Source organism: Carassius auratus, chromosome 33 (assembly GCF_003368295.1).
Source record: "Carassius auratus strain Wakin chromosome 33, ASM336829v1, whole genome shotgun sequence".
NCBI classification, from domain to species: Eukaryota; Metazoa; Chordata; class Actinopteri; order Cypriniformes; family Cyprinidae; genus Carassius; species Carassius auratus.
The window spans coordinates 4,790,977-4,808,699 of record NC_039275.1 but is presented as its reverse complement, the minus strand read 5'-3'; the positions used below and the strand labels follow the sequence as shown (position 1 = coordinate 4,808,699).

The 17,723-nt window shown below is 38.8% G+C and overlaps 3 protein-coding genes across 6 annotated transcripts; 1 reads left to right on the top strand and 2 right to left on the bottom strand.

Annotated features, from left to right (window-relative positions):
• Positions 1–231: 231 nt before the first annotated feature.
• Positions 232–3,440, bottom strand: LOC113052799 (cytoplasmic tRNA 2-thiolation protein 1). 3 transcript variants are annotated; one of them, XM_026217254.1, is made up of 3 exons: positions 3,242–3,440; positions 1,888–2,401; positions 232–899 (listed from the first exon to the last, which is right to left on the bottom strand). In XM_026217254.1, the coding sequence occupies exons 2-3, from the start codon at positions 2,381–2,383 to the stop codon at positions 364–366; spliced, it is 1,032 nt and encodes a 343-aa protein (XP_026073039.1). In that variant the 5' UTR covers positions 2,384–2,401; positions 3,242–3,440; the 3' UTR covers positions 232–363. The 3 variants fall into 3 exon arrangements, with proteins under 3 accessions (XP_026073039.1, XP_026073041.1, XP_026073040.1); XM_026217256.1 differs by lacking the exon at positions 3,242–3,440 and adding an exon at positions 2,674–3,235; XM_026217255.1 differs by lacking the exon at positions 3,242–3,440 and having other exon boundaries at positions 1,888–2,542.
• A 310-nt stretch (positions 3,441–3,750) lies between these two features.
• LOC113052798 (alpha-(1,3)-fucosyltransferase 9-like) lies at positions 3,751–5,968 on the bottom strand. 2 transcript variants are annotated; one of them, XM_026217252.1, is made up of 2 exons: positions 5,259–5,968; positions 3,751–5,055 (listed from the first exon to the last, which is right to left on the bottom strand). In XM_026217252.1, the coding sequence occupies exons 1-2, from the start codon at positions 5,272–5,274 to the stop codon at positions 3,950–3,952; spliced, it is 1,122 nt and encodes a 373-aa protein (XP_026073037.1). In that variant the 5' UTR covers positions 5,275–5,968; the 3' UTR covers positions 3,751–3,949. The 2 variants fall into 2 exon arrangements, with proteins under 2 accessions (XP_026073037.1, XP_026073038.1); XM_026217253.1 differs by having other exon boundaries at positions 5,458–5,968.
• Positions 5,969–14,756: 8,788 nt separating this feature from the next.
• Positions 14,757–16,904, top strand: LOC113052797 (alpha-(1,3)-fucosyltransferase 9-like). Its single transcript, XM_026217251.1, has 2 exons — positions 14,757–14,880; positions 15,096–16,904. The coding sequence occupies exons 1-2, from the start codon at positions 14,843–14,845 to the stop codon at positions 16,195–16,197; spliced, it is 1,140 nt and encodes a 379-aa protein (XP_026073036.1). The 5' UTR covers positions 14,757–14,842; the 3' UTR covers positions 16,198–16,904.
• The last annotated feature ends 819 nt before the right edge of the window (positions 16,905–17,723 follow it).

Here is a 17,723-nt window from a genome sequence, read left to right as displayed (position 1 = left end):
AAAAACTTCTACATGTCACCTGTAAAACAATTCGTCTTTACATGTCAGAAAAAAACCTGAAAAACAAGTAACTCTATTGACATAGTGTTTAAATAAATAAACGTGCCATAACTTGGAAAAGCTCACGTTTGTTTTTAAACAGGCTTCTCTGATTCTGAACAGCAGTTTGTACGATGCTTTTTCAGCAAAAGCATGTTACATTCAGTTCTCTGTTTCTGAGATTTAAAAAAATTAAATAATAAAAAGTTGCTGGAGACTTCCAAAATCATCTCTCATTATGAACATTCATTTCAGAGTGTCTTAAAAACACAGATGACACGTAACTCAAGCGTCAAGTTTTTAAAATCAAGTCCTGATTTTGTGTCAGAAGTCCACTGCCTTCAGTTTCTTCTCCTCTTGTTCGGTCAAAGGCTCCTGAGCCAGAATTTTGCCGTGCAGTCGGTGATGTTTCCCGATGCCCAGTTTGGGTAAACCTCGATTCAGGCCCTCCAGCAGAACACAGGACTTACACAGGGCCTGACTGGAGATGTAGCCGCAGCGCGAGCACATTCCCTGCACCGGCATCTTCACCCCTTCCTTCACGGAGAGCGTCTCGCCGGAGTGGATGACGTCTATGATGGAGCTGGGCCGGATGGACTCCAGGTCTTTGAGGAAGGCGCGAGCGTGTCCCCGGTAGGCGTTGGGCGAGTAGATGCACTCTGTGGAGAAGTAATCCAGCTTCTTGAAATAGGCGTAGAGGACGATCTCTTTCTCGTAGGCGTATTTGAGGGGCTTGCAGCGTGGGATGGCACCCTCTCCGTCGCTGGCCGTGCTGATGGAGGTGCAGCGGCGGAGACGAGCGATGTCTCCACGCAGGACATTCATCAGCACCGTCTCTGCCACGTCGTCTGCATTGTGACCTGATCAATAAACACAACATCAGTCGGCCTTGAAAAATTCATTTCTTTCTATCATTTTTTTTTTTTTTTTTATGTATGTATGGAGGACCAAACTTGCATAAATAAATGAATAAAAGGAAAAACAAAGATTAATTTTGTTAATTAATTACATTTATTATTTTCTGTATTTATTTTTTAAATTCTTTTTAACTTTTATTTTATTTATTTGTATATCTATTTGCATATTTATTTATTTATACACTTATTTATTTGTACTTTTCTGTGTGCAGCATGGAAATAAGGGAGCTGGTGCTTTCGGCATCATTGGTCGAAAAGCATCAGATCTGCTCTATTACATTTATTTTTAATTTTACAGGTTTGGTCATGCATAAAAGAGAAGTGTTAACTCTATTTAACTTTGTTTCTTTCTTCACAAGGATGATTTTTGGTCTATCCCTTCTATAGTAGTTCAGACTATTTGAGTGTTTCAGAATAATTTTAGATGAAACAGGAAAAACTACATATAAATGTATAAATCCTTATAAATTAGCCTCAATGTTTTGTAAGTGTAATCTAATATATTCACGATGATTTAGTCATTAAATAATATTTTTGATTTGGAAAAAAAAGGGTTAATTTATGCATTCCCACATGAAACAATTTTTTTTTAATGTGATATTTTGCCTAAAACTTAAAGAAAGAAACACACAATTATATTTTGCATAAACTTTAATATTAATTTAGTTACATACTGTAATGTGTCACTTAATTTTATGTTTAGCAATGTTATTCGGTGGAGGATAATTTCAGAATTAGTTATACAGTAAACAAGTAAAAATGCAAATATATGAACTGAAATATCAAAGACCTTAAAATATCAGAAGACCTTGAAAGAATGGAAATACATCTCTATTTCCAAACATACATGCACATGTATTAAGGTTGAGATGCTATTTATTTCCATGCTTGATTAAACTGGTAAAAGCAGTGTAAGACACCGATCACTTGCCTGTGCAGATCTTGTCCACTTTCAGCATCATGGCTCCTCGGTCCAGCGCCTGCCTGCGAAACACACCGCAGAAAGTGCAGTTATTCTTCAGGCCCACCTGCTTCACGATGGCGTCCATGGTCCAGCCGTACAGCTCTTCATAAGACACGATCTTCAGCGGCAGCTCATACTGCTGCTGGTTCCTCTTCACCGTCTCCAGCGAATCATCTCTGTAACCCGTGATGCCCTCATCCACCGACAGCAGCAGAAGATTCAGGCCGTAATCGTAGCGCTCGTTCAGGACCTTCATCACATGAGCCAGGACAGTAGAGTCCTTCCCGCCCGAGGCACCGATGGCCACGGTCTCTCCACGGTTAAAGAGTCCGGCAGATAAGATGGTTTGATGGATCTCCTCCTCGAACGCCCAGAAGAAGCAGTCCTTACAGAGAGAGTGTCCGGTCTTGGGCCGTTTGAGTACGGCACGTCTCTGGACGCAGTTACTGCACTGGACCGGCATGATGACGCACACAGGACACTGCACAGCATTTCAGAGAAATATCAGATATCAAAACACTAAACTAGACTGAACTCATGGAAATGCAGCTATATGTATAAAGACCAAATTTAACTCATTTATTTTATATTGTGTCATTACATTTTTTCTACTCAACATAGTAGTATTAGATTGATTATTAAAAATAAAAAATAAAACAAATATATTAATTTAATTATTTTATTCTAATTATATATCTATTTAGTTAATCTCATTAATTTATTTAATTTATTTCGCTATATTTTTTCACAAACCTCGTGCACCTTGTTGTGGACCCTAGTTTGAAAACACCTGCTTTAACCCTTTCAGGCACTTAGTAATATTTCCATCTCATTTCATAAATGTTCTTTAGATTGAAGGAACATGACGGTCCTTCTGAAATACATATACACATACACACACACACATATTTAATATTTATTTGAATGTCCTCTTAAAGTAACATGCTTCAGAATATAAATATATAACATTACTTAATGGCATTTCCCCATAACAGAAATCAAAGTTGTTGGTTTGAACTGTAAAAGTGCATTTCTATGTACCTGGACCCCTGGTGAAAACCTCAAAATGACCCTAAACCCGTGCACTGTTTACTGGTTTGTTACTCGCTTAACGAATGACTAAACTAATACCTGAAATACATTCAGTGCCTGAAAGGGTTAAAGAGTTTTCAGAAACTATAAATGAATATGTAAGTTCACAGCGTTTGAGAGAATCAGAATATTCCAGAATCATTTAAGAGAGTAACACATTAAAATGCATTGAGAATAGTACTTGATGTGTATGAAACTCATTTAACAAAATAATAATAATAATTCAAACCTTTAAGTATTTCCTACGAAGAGTGATTCATTTAAAGAATAAGGACGACAGACGATGACATGCTGACGAAACTAAAGCGTTAAGCCGTTATGAAACAAAGAGTTGACGATTTAAAGATGAATAATAAAACTAGTATCCTGGTTTAAAACACAATCCAGAACACCTCTGCTGTAGTACAAAACATGACGTCACTAACGCTGCGTACGTCAAGAACGTCAGTCTCTTCCGTTTGACTCGGAGTTCTGGTGCCCTCTTTTGTCTTGGCGACAAAATATTTTATATCTGACCTTTTACGTCGAAAATAACATGAATATGAGGTAGCAAACGCATTGTATTTCAAGTGTACAATAAGCTTACGAGTGTAAATAAGGTTTTGGACCATGGGTAAATAGACAAATTGCTTTTTTTTTTAAAACAAGTGCAGAGTTGGGTTGACAGTTTCAAAGACATTGCCTTATACTTATGTAATAAACATAACCAAACTGTAATTACAAACAGAAATAATGTAGTTAACAAACTGCACATGAGGACATTTGTATTTAAAAAAGAAACCAGCAAACAACAATTACAGACATTAGGAATAACCTATTAACTTATAACTGTTGTTTTTTTTCCTGATTATGATATAAAGGTGATTTAAAAGGAATTTGCAGATGAAAAGATTAATTAATTATTTAAAAGTATTTGTCACCAAAACCTGAGGCAACATCAATTGAAGTACCACTCATAGAGATCGTGAGCTTCTTTATATTGTCTGTGTCGTGCGGTATAGTCACACGCAGTGCAAATAGCCAGAATAAACTCTTGATTCTGTAATATTAAATGAGGACTTGGAGTGAGATGTTTCCTCCAGTTAAAATACTTGCGATATGCATCTTCATCCTTGTCCAGATGAAGCAGATATTCAGCTAGTGACTTTGCGTCTGGGAAGTCATTGACATGAATGAAGGACTCGGCGGGAACAAAGTTCTCATAGTTTCTTCTCGGAGGACCCAACACCACAGGGACGGTCCCCGCCGCGAGCGGCCCGTTGATCTTCTCAGTGATGTAGTCTTTGTGGATGGAGTTCTCAAAGGCAAGGTAAAACTTGCAGGAGGCCAGGGTTGGATAGTAGTCGTCGTAACTCAGAAACCCTGAATAAGCCTTTCCGAACAAAGTCACTTTGATGTATTTGCTGAGTTCCCTGTAAAAAATTTTCCTTGTTTCAACACCTGTTGAGGGATCGTCGTTACTCACAATCCAACACACCAGTTTATCCTTTTTGGGAATGATGAAATCCTCATTAGGTTTCTTCCTGGTCATCAAGCGCATCCGTACAGGAATATCAGCATCCTGTCTGTAGCTGAGCGTGAGATTGAACAGGTTTTCCAGACCTGGAATCCTTTTGGTGTTGGTTGGTGATTCCAAATGCAACCAAAGCCACCTTTGGAACGGAGGACGAGGAGATGGAGGAAGGTTGGAGAGATCCCATTCGATGTTTCTATGATAAACGATGACGTTATCTGCATCGTTGTAGAGAGCTCTATCATCCGTCAGTTGACAATTATCAATATTGTAAAACTTTTTGCAGTCGTTGAAAGCAAACCTATAATTTTCAGGCCAGGTCCATAAGAGAAGTATAGGTTTCTCCTCTGCTTTATCAGAAAGAGGGATGTTGCTCTTTGCACAGTTTTGTTTGGGTTTAGGAAATGGTAGTGGACAGTTAGAAGGCGAGAAACTGTAAAACATGATGCTCATAGAGATGACACATGCCAATGTCACTACTACAACCAAACGGCACAGCCATGAGCCTTTTATGCCTGACATCTTCTGATCTAAAAACAATAACAAAAGGGAAGAGATCAGACTCGAACACCAACGAGAATAAAAACACTTGATATTTTGTTTTTAGCTAAATTTGACGTGTGTCATACAATTAGATAAGATTTAAATAGTGCAACATGTCTGGAAATAAATTAGGCTAGTAAATTAGTATAAGTAGTAAAAAAAAAAAAAGAAAAAAAAAAAAATTCCTCACCGCTTTTTAGAGCCATTTATTAAAATATAATGTTGAAGTTGTTTGCTGCGTATATTGACTACGTGTTCAGTCAGTGCCAGAGGATTGCACTATATCTATGACGAAAGACGGAAGTTTAAAAAGTATCAGATCGGAAATTACTCTGAAAATACACTGGAAAGTCAGCGCTTGCGACCTCATGATAAGAGTTCAGACACACCCGTTTGCGCGTGAGCGGAGCGAGTTCGAATCCCGGTTCGGGTTTCCTCCCGATCTCGTCCGAGCTCTATTTGAATGAAGGCCAAAATGTCCAAACTTTGGAGGAAATCAGCAGATACAGCTCATGTGATCAAACATTCCCTTCACTAGGTTAAACTGTCTGTCAGCAGCACGTCACAGAGTTTCAGTTTCAGTTCAACAGATGTCAGATGTTCAAATTTCTCGCTTGACAAAGATTCCTCCAAAACTTTAGGTGCGACTCTCTTGTCATTCTGCTGCTTGTCCGTTCCAGACAATATAATTCCGATTGTCTTACTCGTGGACTGAATAGACCCATGGATCCACACTATGTATATCCTTAGGATACTCCACAGACAGTCAGACAAATCCTGTCGGCAAACACACAGTAACTCTAAGCAGCCAGACAAATGATAGTCTGGGAACATATACAATACACAATGCGTAACGCAATCACGCAGGAGAGAGCAGGAAATACAGATACACAGTACACAAATAATTCTTCTTCTTCTTTTGATTTAATGGTGGGCAAACCAACTCTAAAGGTGCATACCGCCACCTGGAGTGTGAAAAGAATGACTAAACCATCTTATGTCCTATACTATAACCTACTATTATTAATAAATGTCATAACTATATTTATTTGCTTTCCTGAATTTGGACCGTCATTTAATAAGCTGGTTATAGTAAATTCATGACATCCTGTTTTATGTTTCCCTATAATGTGTAAAGTATGATTTAGATTTGAATGTCCTGTTCGTAAATGTGTGAAAATAACTTGTTAAATTGTGAATTATTTTGGTTAATAGTGTTAATAGTGTCGACCTGTATGACATCCCAACTGTCTGAATGCTTCTAAAATAAACAGTTTTCCCTCTGGTTCTTTCATTATAATAGATTCATAAAAGTGACTTGTTTTTGCAGTCAGTTGGAAAGTTTAGTAGCTGCCATATAGTATTGTGACTAAAAGTGATGTTCAGCCTAGGAAATCTGACATATTCGCCCTTAATTAAAATAATATGATTTTTGTAAGCATATTGCACAGTTGCTTAGAATCAATTGTTTTATTTGTGATAATAATGCAATGAAATATGCCAACAGGCTAATGCGGTTAGTAATGTGAGAGTACTAACGAAATACTAATAACTGATTATGTTGTAATTATGTTGTAATCAATGTCAGTGTTGGCAATTTAGTGATTTTGTTCTTTACTTCCTTGCCCATTTTGAAACTTTTTTTCAAAGGCCAAGCAAAAATAGCCAAGCTATTTTTTTTTAACAAACCTCTTCTAGATTCCAAGACTCTCCCACTGATCTTATATTTATATAAATCAGTCAACTCGCCATTATGATGTAATCTAGTAACATTTTAGTGACCGTTTTAGCTACTTTCAATTGAAAGCAGTTAGCAACACTGGTCAGAGTAGTTTCCCCCTTGGATTTTCATGGTTTAAGTGAAATGAGGGGTCATAAAAAATTAAAAATGAAAAAACTCCACACATTACTGCTGGCCACTGTTGTGTCTGGTGGGGTTACCAAAAACATAACCAGGTGAGCAGATCACTTGATTGCTCTAGTCTTTATCCACTCATCATCATCATCCACCAATCAGAACACACTTAACTCAAATGATTCGTGATCCCGTATCGAACTCCCGAACTGACTCAAATGATTCGCGAACCCGCTTTGAACTCCCGAACTGACTCAAATGATTCGCGATCCCCAAACTGACTCAAATGATTCGCGGACCCGCTTTGAACTCCTGAACTGACTCAAATGATTCGCGGACCCGCTTTGAACTCCTGAACTGACTCAAATGATTCGCGATCCCTGAACTGACTCAAATGATTCGCGAACCCGCCACGAACTCCCGAACTGATTCAAATGATTTGCGATCCCCAAACTGACTCAAATGACTCGCGAACCCGCTCCGAACTACCGAAATCACTCAAATGATTCGTAATCCCGTATCGAACTCCCGAACTGACTCAAATGATTCGCAAACCCGCTCCGAACTCCCGAACTGATTCAAATGATTCCTGAACCAAAAATATTTTTCTAGCCCACAATATGTAATTACTACTTTTATTTAATCAGTTAAAGCATTGATTTGAAGAGTGGAAGTTATAAAAGTGTTTTTCTTGATCAGTTACAAAAATAATAGAGTATCTTGATGATCAAATTTGTATTGTTTTATCCACTACATAACATTATCATAACTCCAATACTTCATATCTTCATTGGAAAGTGTGTGTCTCCTCCTCTTTACTGCCATCTTGTTCCTCATAACTAGGTTGGGAGACCTTTCCAGCGCTCTTAAATAATTTATTAATACATTTTTTGTAATTTTTTTGTTTTGTTTCCCTGAGCGGATTAATACATCTGGCCCCTATTCTCTTGCAGATAACAGCAGCACACATGCATGTTTGATTGAAATAATCAAAGAGATTCTCACTGCATCAGTAACTGCTGTTACTGCCATTAAATAGCAGCTTGGAGCATAACATTGTTGTTTCTCTGTCATCCAACTGACTTTACAGTCCAGCACAATTCAACCCACAAAACACACAACAGAAAATTGACTGTTAGGTTTTACAATATTTTGCAGTTTTTTTTTTTTTTAATTTCTTTCTTGATTTTATGGTATAATAATTGCTGCTGCATAATTAATACATGCTGCAGTGCATGCTGGGAGTTTTGTATCATTCTGGCCTCCAGCATATATTGCAGCATTAAACTTTTGTTTGGTTAATAATCACCATTGTTGAGATCCATGTCCTGATTCCTGATATTTGTAAGTGTCTATATAGTGCTCTAGTTTTTCAGAAAACTTTGCCATCTCATAAAGTCATATAACTATTATAAATGACATCATAACACTAATTATAAACCACTCCATATCATTTAAGATTAGCCTCTGGAAAAGATCAGTAAATCAAGCCACTAGATGCTGATCACACCACCGTCAATAATTAACCAAAACCACATAATACATTTTTCTTGGCATTTCCTGCTATAACAAATGTGCTTCAAAAAAACACTCATAGCAGCAAGAGAAAAACTAATATTAAAGAGTCAAGGGTCAAGAGACCAACTAAAGCAAATCCTGTTTGCAATAATGGTGAGGTCGAACAAAACATTTGCACTAAAACATCTAAACCTCTGTTAATTCTCAACTCTGTTAGTTCTCAAAGAATTTTTGTAGATACCTGTACATGACATGTCCTTGGCATGATAAAACTGTTGCAGTCGAAGCAGGCTTTTAAATTTGTCCATCTTTTTACAGTCCTTATTTCAGGATCAGCTGATGGATCCCGATTTCAGAGAAAAATGCATTCAGTTTATTTTTTACTCTATTTTTTGTTTCTTTTGCTCACAGATTAACACACACTGTTCTGGACCTAACAACAATGCTGCAAACTGTAAGTGACAGATCGGTTGTTTGCACATGACATCATTGCTGTGGCGCGAAATGCAGCTGGAGGGAAATGATTTGTCTATATAGGGTTCACTTAAAATGTCTATGCTTTGCATTGTTTAAGGATGCTCAAATCAGTCAAACCAAGAAACCACAAGAAGCTTTTGTCATGTACGAAAATGTTCAATTGCGATCAAATTGAAGTGAGTGACAGCTTTTTAATGATTAAATGAATGCGCTGATTTTCACTTAAACTTTCTTATTTGTTTTGCTTATAAACATGATTTTTATTTATATGGTGTATTTTTATTCATTTTGTTATTGAAAGTTCTAGGTCTATGTGTAATATAGGCTAAGTGAGTTTGTTATTGTACTGTTGTTGTTTTTGTTGTTCATTCAAGCAATTGATGCGGCATTGCCGAAAGTCAAAGTAATATGCGCATGAGCATTTTTAACACATGTGGGACATTTTTTGCATTTCAGATTTCTGTGATATATTGCGATGTGTAACCAAAACGTTAAATCCACAACTAATACCATTTTTAAAAAAAAACAGGATGTGCCCCCAGCTTTGGTAACCCAGAGTTTCACTGGCATTCATGAATTTATGGGGGAGCTACTAAGATGAAACCTTAAGTGTCCCACATATAGGCAGTGTCCCACTTAAGGACAATTCATCTGATTTTAAATGTGAAGGAAAGCTAGGAAAAGAGGAAAAACTCCAACAAAACACAATAATTATTGACTATTTTAATGGACAGCAGCTATTTACACTTAGTGAAATGCTATTTAGCTACACTAAGTGCTAAATGGCTATAGATTCTATTTACACTGTTAAAATGTTATTACTTATTGCAAATAGTGGCAATTATCTGCACCTCAGTATTGTAGTAGCCTACATTGTAAAACGGTATGCAATATTAACTTATTGAGTGTCAATTTTTATTTTAATTAAAACTAATAAATTGATGCTGCTTTATTTGGGACAATAAAGCCCTAAACCTATCCTAACCCTACTCGATACTTTATTTTCAACTCTTTGATTATATTCTTCATTTTCATTGAAAATAAATGCTTTTCTGATGTGATTTGAAATTTGAAAAGAAAAATAAGTTCACCAAAAGGCAGATATGAACCCAGGTCGATCTGGTCAAAATAAACATCACACTTTACCATCTGTGCAAACGGTGCTGACAATTATTGCCTCTCTTTTTAGTGCTGACTTCAGCCAACAAGGTGATTTTAATAACGTGTTGGCTGAGAACCAACAACAGGTAGAGAACTGCTGAACTACTGAATCATTTAAGACTGGTTCATTTGAAAGGGTTTTGACATATGATCTGTTCTTCTCATGTTTCCTTCTTTAAACCACTACAGAATTCAATAAACCGTTTCTCGTAATATCCAGTATTATCATATCGCCTAAGGCGAGCCTAAGTCTGTTTTACACTGTGTAATGAAAAGAACCTTACACTATAAAACAAACCAATAAAAGTTTTAAAGCAGATGGCCAGTTTAACCGGCTGAATTATACACACTTTCTCCATTGATATCCAAATCAACTCATTCTTCCATAACATTAACAAAGCAAACACACTGTCACTCGTAAAACAACGACACGTATGCTACTAACAACAGGTAGCATTATACAGTGTTTTTGTTATGAGGAGGGGTAGGGAGGAACTCAAGTGCAGACAGGATTTACTGAACACAAGATTTATTGTACAAAAAGGGGAAAACAAAACCCACGAGGGGGAAAACAAGGACTAGGGTAGACACTGAATAACTCTATTAAACACAATAAACAAGGTAAACAAAGACTCTGAACACTAACTACTAACAAACACTCACAATAGTACAACGACTTCTTTGAGGGGTTACAAGGACACGATATCTCAGGAGGCTGACAGGTAGGAACACATAAGTAGAACAGTTTTGAGGAAACAATCACAATGAAACAATCGCAATGAACCGACAAAAGACAGCGCACACTAGGAGATCTAAATAGGGGAACTAATCAAGACACGACAGGTGGCACAGATGGGACAATCACGACAAGACTAGGATAACAAGGGGGGCGGGGCAAGGGAACGAGACAACACAAGCACGTGGCCCAAAGACAAAACACGGGTCTGTCATGATCCTGCCTCTAGACTAGAGAAAACTCAGAACATGATGGCAGAACCATGACAGAACCCCTCCCTTAAGGAGCGGCTTCCAGACGCTCCCTAAGGGAACATCAAACGCGGGACACGACTGACTGGGACAGAGAAAAAAACCAACACGACATGACAAATAGTAATAATGGCAAACATGAAAACACAACTATAGGGTTAGGGTGGCATATCAAAAAAAACAAACAGGGAAGGGGAGGAGGCGGGACCACAAAGTTCATGGGGGACAGACCAGGGTTGGTGGGTGGGTCAGGAATCTTAGGAGGACGGGACAAAGGCTGACGACGAGGGGTCCGGGCAGGTCTAGGTGGTGAGGGGTGGGAAGAGGTCTCTGGACAACTGACAGAGGACATGACAGGAGCAGACACGGGTCGCGGGGCAACACTAACGGGACGTGGGGCAACACTTACGGGATGTGGGGAGACGACAGCTGGACACGGGGGGGACAACAGGACACGGGACATCTATGGGACACGGGGCAACGTTCACGGGACTACATCAACGGGACACGGGGCAACATTCACGGGACACGGGGCTACATCAACGGGACACATGACAACATCTACTGGGCTCGGGGAGACAACATCTACTGGGCTCGGGGAGACAACATCTACTGGGCTCGGGGAGACAACAGGACACGGGGAGACAGCGGATGGACACTCGGGATTTCTGGGGACAGGGTCTGGGGACAAGACAGGACTGGCGGGGACTTCCAGGATCTGGACAAGATGGGACAAATAATCAGACAAGGCTTTGGCGGCTATAATAACCGGCATCTCCTTACGAGATGAGACAGACTGTATCAAAGTCTCTGCTGCAGAGTCGGCCGCGGCTCTCTCCTCCGCCCTCACGACAGCAGACTTGAAAACTGTTCTCTTATTCACTGGCTCGAGCACGCCAGCGCTCTCCGCTGCTGGCTCGGGCACGCCAGCGCTCACCGCCGCTGGCTCAGGAGACCTCGCCGACTCAGGAGGAGACAGGGTCACAGGACCGGCAGGCCCCTTCTTCTTCCTCTTCCTCCTTGGCCGCGGTGCAGAGGCCACAGCTGGGTCGGAGGCGGGTTGGGGGAGCTTGGTCTCGGGCAGGGCAGACTCGGTTGCCGAAGACTCTGAAGCTGACTCCCACGACAATCGTCTCCCACGCTTCCTGGGGAGACTGATGGCTGTGGAAGGCGCCTCAGGACTCTGGGAGGGATCTGCCTGTTCCCCCAGTGTAGTAACTGCCAGGAGATGACCCTCTGGGATCACTGGCAGCTGGGTCGATGGTGGGGACCTCTGGGGGGAGGCCTGTGGCTCCTCCTGGGAGAACTTCTCCCACAGCCGGGCATAATTGTGGAGGATCCATTCCCCCTCGGGCGAGTATGGGAGGGTAACCCCCTTCCTGTCGGTGGGGGATGACATCCAACATTGACGACGAAACTCCAACTGGGATTGAGGAGTGGAGGACATCCTGTCTGCTGAGTTCCTATTTGGTCGGTTCATTCTGTTATGAGGAGGGGTAGGGAGGAACTCAAGTGCAGACAGGATTTACTGAACACAAGATTTATTGTACAAAAAGGGGAAAACAAAACCCACGAGGGGGAAAACAAGGACTAGGGTAGACACTGAATAACTCTATTAAACACAATAAACAAGGTAAACAAAGACTCTGAACACTAACTACTAACAAACACTCACAATAGTACAACGACTTCTTTGAGGGGTTACAAGGACACGATATCTCAGGAGGCTGACAGGTAGGAACACATAAGTAGAACAGTTTTGAGGAAACAATCACAAATCACAATGAAACAATCGCAATGAACCGACAAAAGACAGCGCACACTAGGAGATCTAAATAGGGGAACTAATCAAGACACGACAGGTGGCACAGATGGGACAATCACGACAAGACTAGGATAACAAGGGGGGCGGGGCAAGGGAACGAGACAACACAAGCACGTGGCCCAAAGACAAGGCCATGTGCTTGTACACAAAACACGGGTCTGTCATGATCCTGCCTCAAGACTAGAGAAAACTCAGAACATGATGGCAGAACCATGACAGTTTTAAATTCTTCTTCTTCTTTTTTTCAGGAATGTCACACACTGTTTAGAATTAGATAAGTTAATTAGTTATAAGTTGGGTATAAGCAAATATGTTTAACAGCTTTGAAATGGCATGTAGGAGCACATTAGTAGTAGTCAAATGAGGTATGAAGATAATTGATTTAATATGTAAATAATCTTCAGATAGAGACCCATTTTCCAACAGCTTAGAGTAAGACCTTAACTGACTGGTACTCCATTAGTCTGGTAGTTATGGTTCAGTTATATCATTTAAGATAGAAGTGTTAAAGCTATAAGGTCCAGTTGAAGAGTCAAGACATGAGAACGTGTGCTGAATGTAATATGCATGTGGAAATATGGTCAGAGATGTCATGTGTGTGTGTTTTTGTTGTTGTTTTTTCAGATGCCTTTTATTTAAAAAAATAAAAAAATAATCTTTTTTTAAACATAACCAGTTCCTTTTCATTCTTCTCTTTAGATAAGAACATGTCAAGCTCGAGCATAAAAGGAATTTTGGATTACTATCTGTCCAACTTCTTTACCAAAATTCCTTACTGATGCAATTCAGAAGGTGAACCTGAGTCATTAATACTAGATCAATATTAGTTGTCGGATGCAATGCAGATGATGTGTTTATTTATTGTAAGTCTGTCACAATTAGGATCTGTCTTTCCTTTCTCCCTGTCCTGATTCAACCTGGGACACACACACACACACACACACACACACAAATAAAATAGGGAAAATATTTTGCTGTTTAAAAGTATTTGTGATAAAGCTATATTTGGGTTACCTACAGTATAATAGTATTGCTTTAAACAAACGTCACACCAGGAACAAGGTCAGACTTGTAGCTTTGCTTCATTGCTATTTAATGTTGTATTCTTCATTTATTCATTCATTCAATCTTTATTTTTACAGGGAAGTCATTAAGAACATGTTCTTATTTACAATGGCAGCCTGAAAAGTGGAATGACCACTTAGGGAAAGGGAAGTAGGGCTAAAATAAATACAGAACATTAGAAACACAGGTTAGCATTTACATAAATACATATCACAACATCAAACATCATCAATCTATTTACTGTAAAAAACAAACAAAAAAAACTTATAATTATGTAGAGAAGCAACTGTATTTGTCCGTGAACAAGTATGATATACTAGTTTTGAATGAAGAAATTGTAATTAGTTTATCTAGTTTGACAATGTTTTGCAGAGCATTCCAATCGCAGATTGAAAAGATGTAAGACCACACGCAGAATTAGTTTTGGGAATGAATTCCTTGAAATGCATTAATATTTGAAGAACATGATTGATCTTCTCACGTCATGAGTGCACTGCAAGCGCCACCTGCTGGCCAAATCTTTCTCTGCATATTTATACAGTAATTGTCTTCTATTTGACTTGTGTTTTAGACAATATTTATTATTAAGATGCAGTGCTTTAACCAGGATACGTGCTGCTTGTAAATGGTGAATTTTAATAAACTGGTTCGGGTGTGTTTAGATCAGAGGATTAACTGCGGAAGGTTTTGTCTCATGGTGATATTTGCATGCTGAGTTGTGATTGGTCCAAGCCGTGCACGTCTCAGACCGCACTTCCTCCAGGTGTGGCAAGCCACAAAACAACCCGGTTTTTCTGTCTTTAGTTAAACTACGGAATTATGCTTTAAAGAAACTCTCTTCCATGTTTCTGTCCGTTTAGAGTAATCATCAGATACCGGCTTTTTAATGGGAGACCAAAAATCAGATTTTATTTCTTTAATCAGGTAAGGAAGTCAATTAAGTACTTTGTTTAAAAAAGAGAAGTAATTTGAATATATGTTTTACCAGACTAAAATGGTCAAATTTTATATTTTATTACAAGATAATGATTTAATTTCACTTCTGTGACTTTTTTTGTCCCACACTAAAGTGTGAATTGATTCTACAGAGTGTTTCTTTTTATTCTTGTTTGTAAATGTTTTTCAATTATTCTCTCTAGATTAAAAATGTCAAACACAAATGGCCCATCGCTGTTTCGTCTGGGTGTAATAGTGACGATGGCAGGAGTCATCTCTCTGGGGGTTATGTTTTTCTGGTTCTCATCTCCAAACAAATGCCCACCTCCAGTTTTTAGACCACACCAATATTCACAAATCAGTTCTCTTTCTGATAAAGCAGAGCAGAAACCTATACTTCTGTTATGGGTTTGGCCTGAAAATTATAGGTTCGATTTCAGTGTCTGCAAAAAGTTTTACAATATTGATAATTGTCAATTGACGGATGACAGAGCGCTCTACAGCAGTGCGGATAACGTCATCGTTTATCATAGAAACATCCAATGGGATCTCTCCAACCTTCCTCCATCTCCTCGTCCTCCGTTCCAAAGGTGGCTTTGGTTGCATTTGGAATCACCAACCAACACCAAAAGGATTCCAGGTCTGGAAAACCTGTTCAATCTCACGCTCAGCTACAGACAGGATGCTGATATTCCTGTACGGATGCGCATGATGACCAGGAAGAAACCTAATGAGGATTTCATCATTCCCAAAAAGGATAAACTGGTGTGTTGGATTGTGAGTAACAACGATCCCTCAACAGGTGTTGACACAAGGAACGTTTTTTACAGAGAACTCAGCAAATACATCAAAGTGACTTTGTTCGGAAAGGCTTATTCAGGGTTTCTGAGTTACGACGACTACTATCCAACCCTGGCCTCCTGCAAGTTTTACCTTGCCTTTGAGAACTCCATCCACAAAGACTACATCACTGAGAAGATCAACGGGCCGCTCGCGGCGGGGACCGTCCCTGTGGTGTTGGGTCCTCCGAGAAGAAACTATGAGAACTTTGTTCCCGCCGAGTCCTTCATTCATGTCAATGACTTCCCAGACGCAAAGTCACTAGCTGAATATTTGCTTTATCTGGACAAGGATGAAGATGCATATCGGAAGTACTTTAACTGGAGGAAACATCTCACTCCAAGTCCTCATTTAATATTACAGACACAAGAGTTTATTCTGGCTATTTGCACTGCGTGTGACTATACCGCACGACACAGACAATATAAAGAAGCTCACGATCTCTATGAGTGGTACTTCAATTGATGTCAATGTCTTAAAATCACCTGAAATCAGATATTTATATATGAACTGTGACTTTTTATACAAGATTTAGTAACAATTTTGGTGAAAGTATTTTGCTTACTAATCATTGCTTGTGAATGATCTAATAATTAAGTGATGATGCTGGTACTTGAAGAAATGTATGCATTATATGCTGGTTTGTGTCATGATAACACTCGTTTTCTCAGCACAAGCCAGTAATCAACGCACATGAACTTTGGCTGACTCAAAATGAATTATAAGTACATTTTAAGTATATATATATTACTATTATCAAGTAAAATGCGGATAGAAAATAACATAACATAACTTGTCAGAGCTAGAACTGCATCCAACATGAAAACCATCCGTCTGTTTTCCTCCCTATATAATTCAGAATACATAAAAATAACAACGTTATATGATGCAAATTATTGTTTTATACTTACATTTTACATTTAGCACCAAAACAACTTACAAATGATGTAAATAGAAGCAACCAAAAGCAACAAAAGAACAAGAATATGTTAGTGTCATGACAATTAAACCAACCACTCCTCCTTTTGTCCTCCTTTTACATTCCGACATATTCTGAAGTGTTTCCAAAGCTTTCTTGTCAATAGAAACTTCATTGAAAGATTTGGCTTTTAACCAACAAATTACTAATTGTTTGACCGAAAGAAAAGATTGAACTGACAAGACTGGACTCGAACGAGGCTTTACACTTCAATGTTTAACTAAGTTGAATACCATCATAAAGAAGCATAAAAACACTTTAACTAGCTGCTTTCAAACTATTGTTAACTAACCACAGTAGTAATCAAACTGACCCTTGTACACTGTAGACACTTTAACCAACCCTTAAACCGAGCCATACCACCAAACCTTTACAGGTTAGACAAGTCATTTTCAATAATAATAACAATAACAAAAAACAACGTTTAATGTCTGTCATACTTATTTTATGAGGTGAGGAGCATTAGCAGCATATGTTTTTGAGCTTCTGAGTCCCTGAGCTTGATATATATTCCTAATGGTTAACATGCCACTTATTTTGTATAATTTATTTATTTTTGTTATTATGAAGCCAAAATGTTACTTGATACCAGAAATGACCCATTAATGTTCATGCATGGTGAGTCAAGCAAACCAGACTCAATCTATAGTAATGCACACATAATGCACACATGCACCCTGATTTAAAGACTGGCATGCATTCACAGATCCAAGTGCACTATACTTTTATATGCATGTGCAATGACTATAATACATGTAAATATTAATAAGAGTTACTCTTCCCACCCAGTTCATTAAATACAAGAATTAAATGTGTACAAAATGCTGTTCTCCTTGAATTTGAATATTACAAGTAGAACTTGTGATGGTTAATTTCATATATTTTACACCACCACACCATGTATTTATTGATTGATTTCGGTGAGGTGAGGTGTGTTAGATTTGGTTTTAACCACATCTCCATCCTCATGACATGCTGGCTTTGTGTTAATGACGGGAAAACCCGCAGACCT

Excerpts from the sequence above, each read along its gene's own strand:
- LOC113052797 (XM_026217251.1), top strand. The coding sequence starts at position 14,843 with ATGGGAGACCAAAAATCAGATTTTATTTCTTTAATCAG. Across the intron at positions 14,881-15,095 it reads GATTTTATTTCTTTAATCAG|ATTAAAAATGTCAAACACAA; the intron begins GTAAGGAAGTCA and ends TATTCTCTCTAG.
- LOC113052799 (XM_026217254.1), bottom strand. The coding sequence starts at position 2,383 with ATGCCGGTCCAGTGCAGTAACTGCGTCCAGAGACGTGCCGTACTCAAA. Across the intron at positions 900-1,887 it reads AGTGGACAAGATCTGCACAG|GTCACAATGCAGACGACGTG; the intron begins GCAAGTGATCGG and ends TTTATTGATCAG.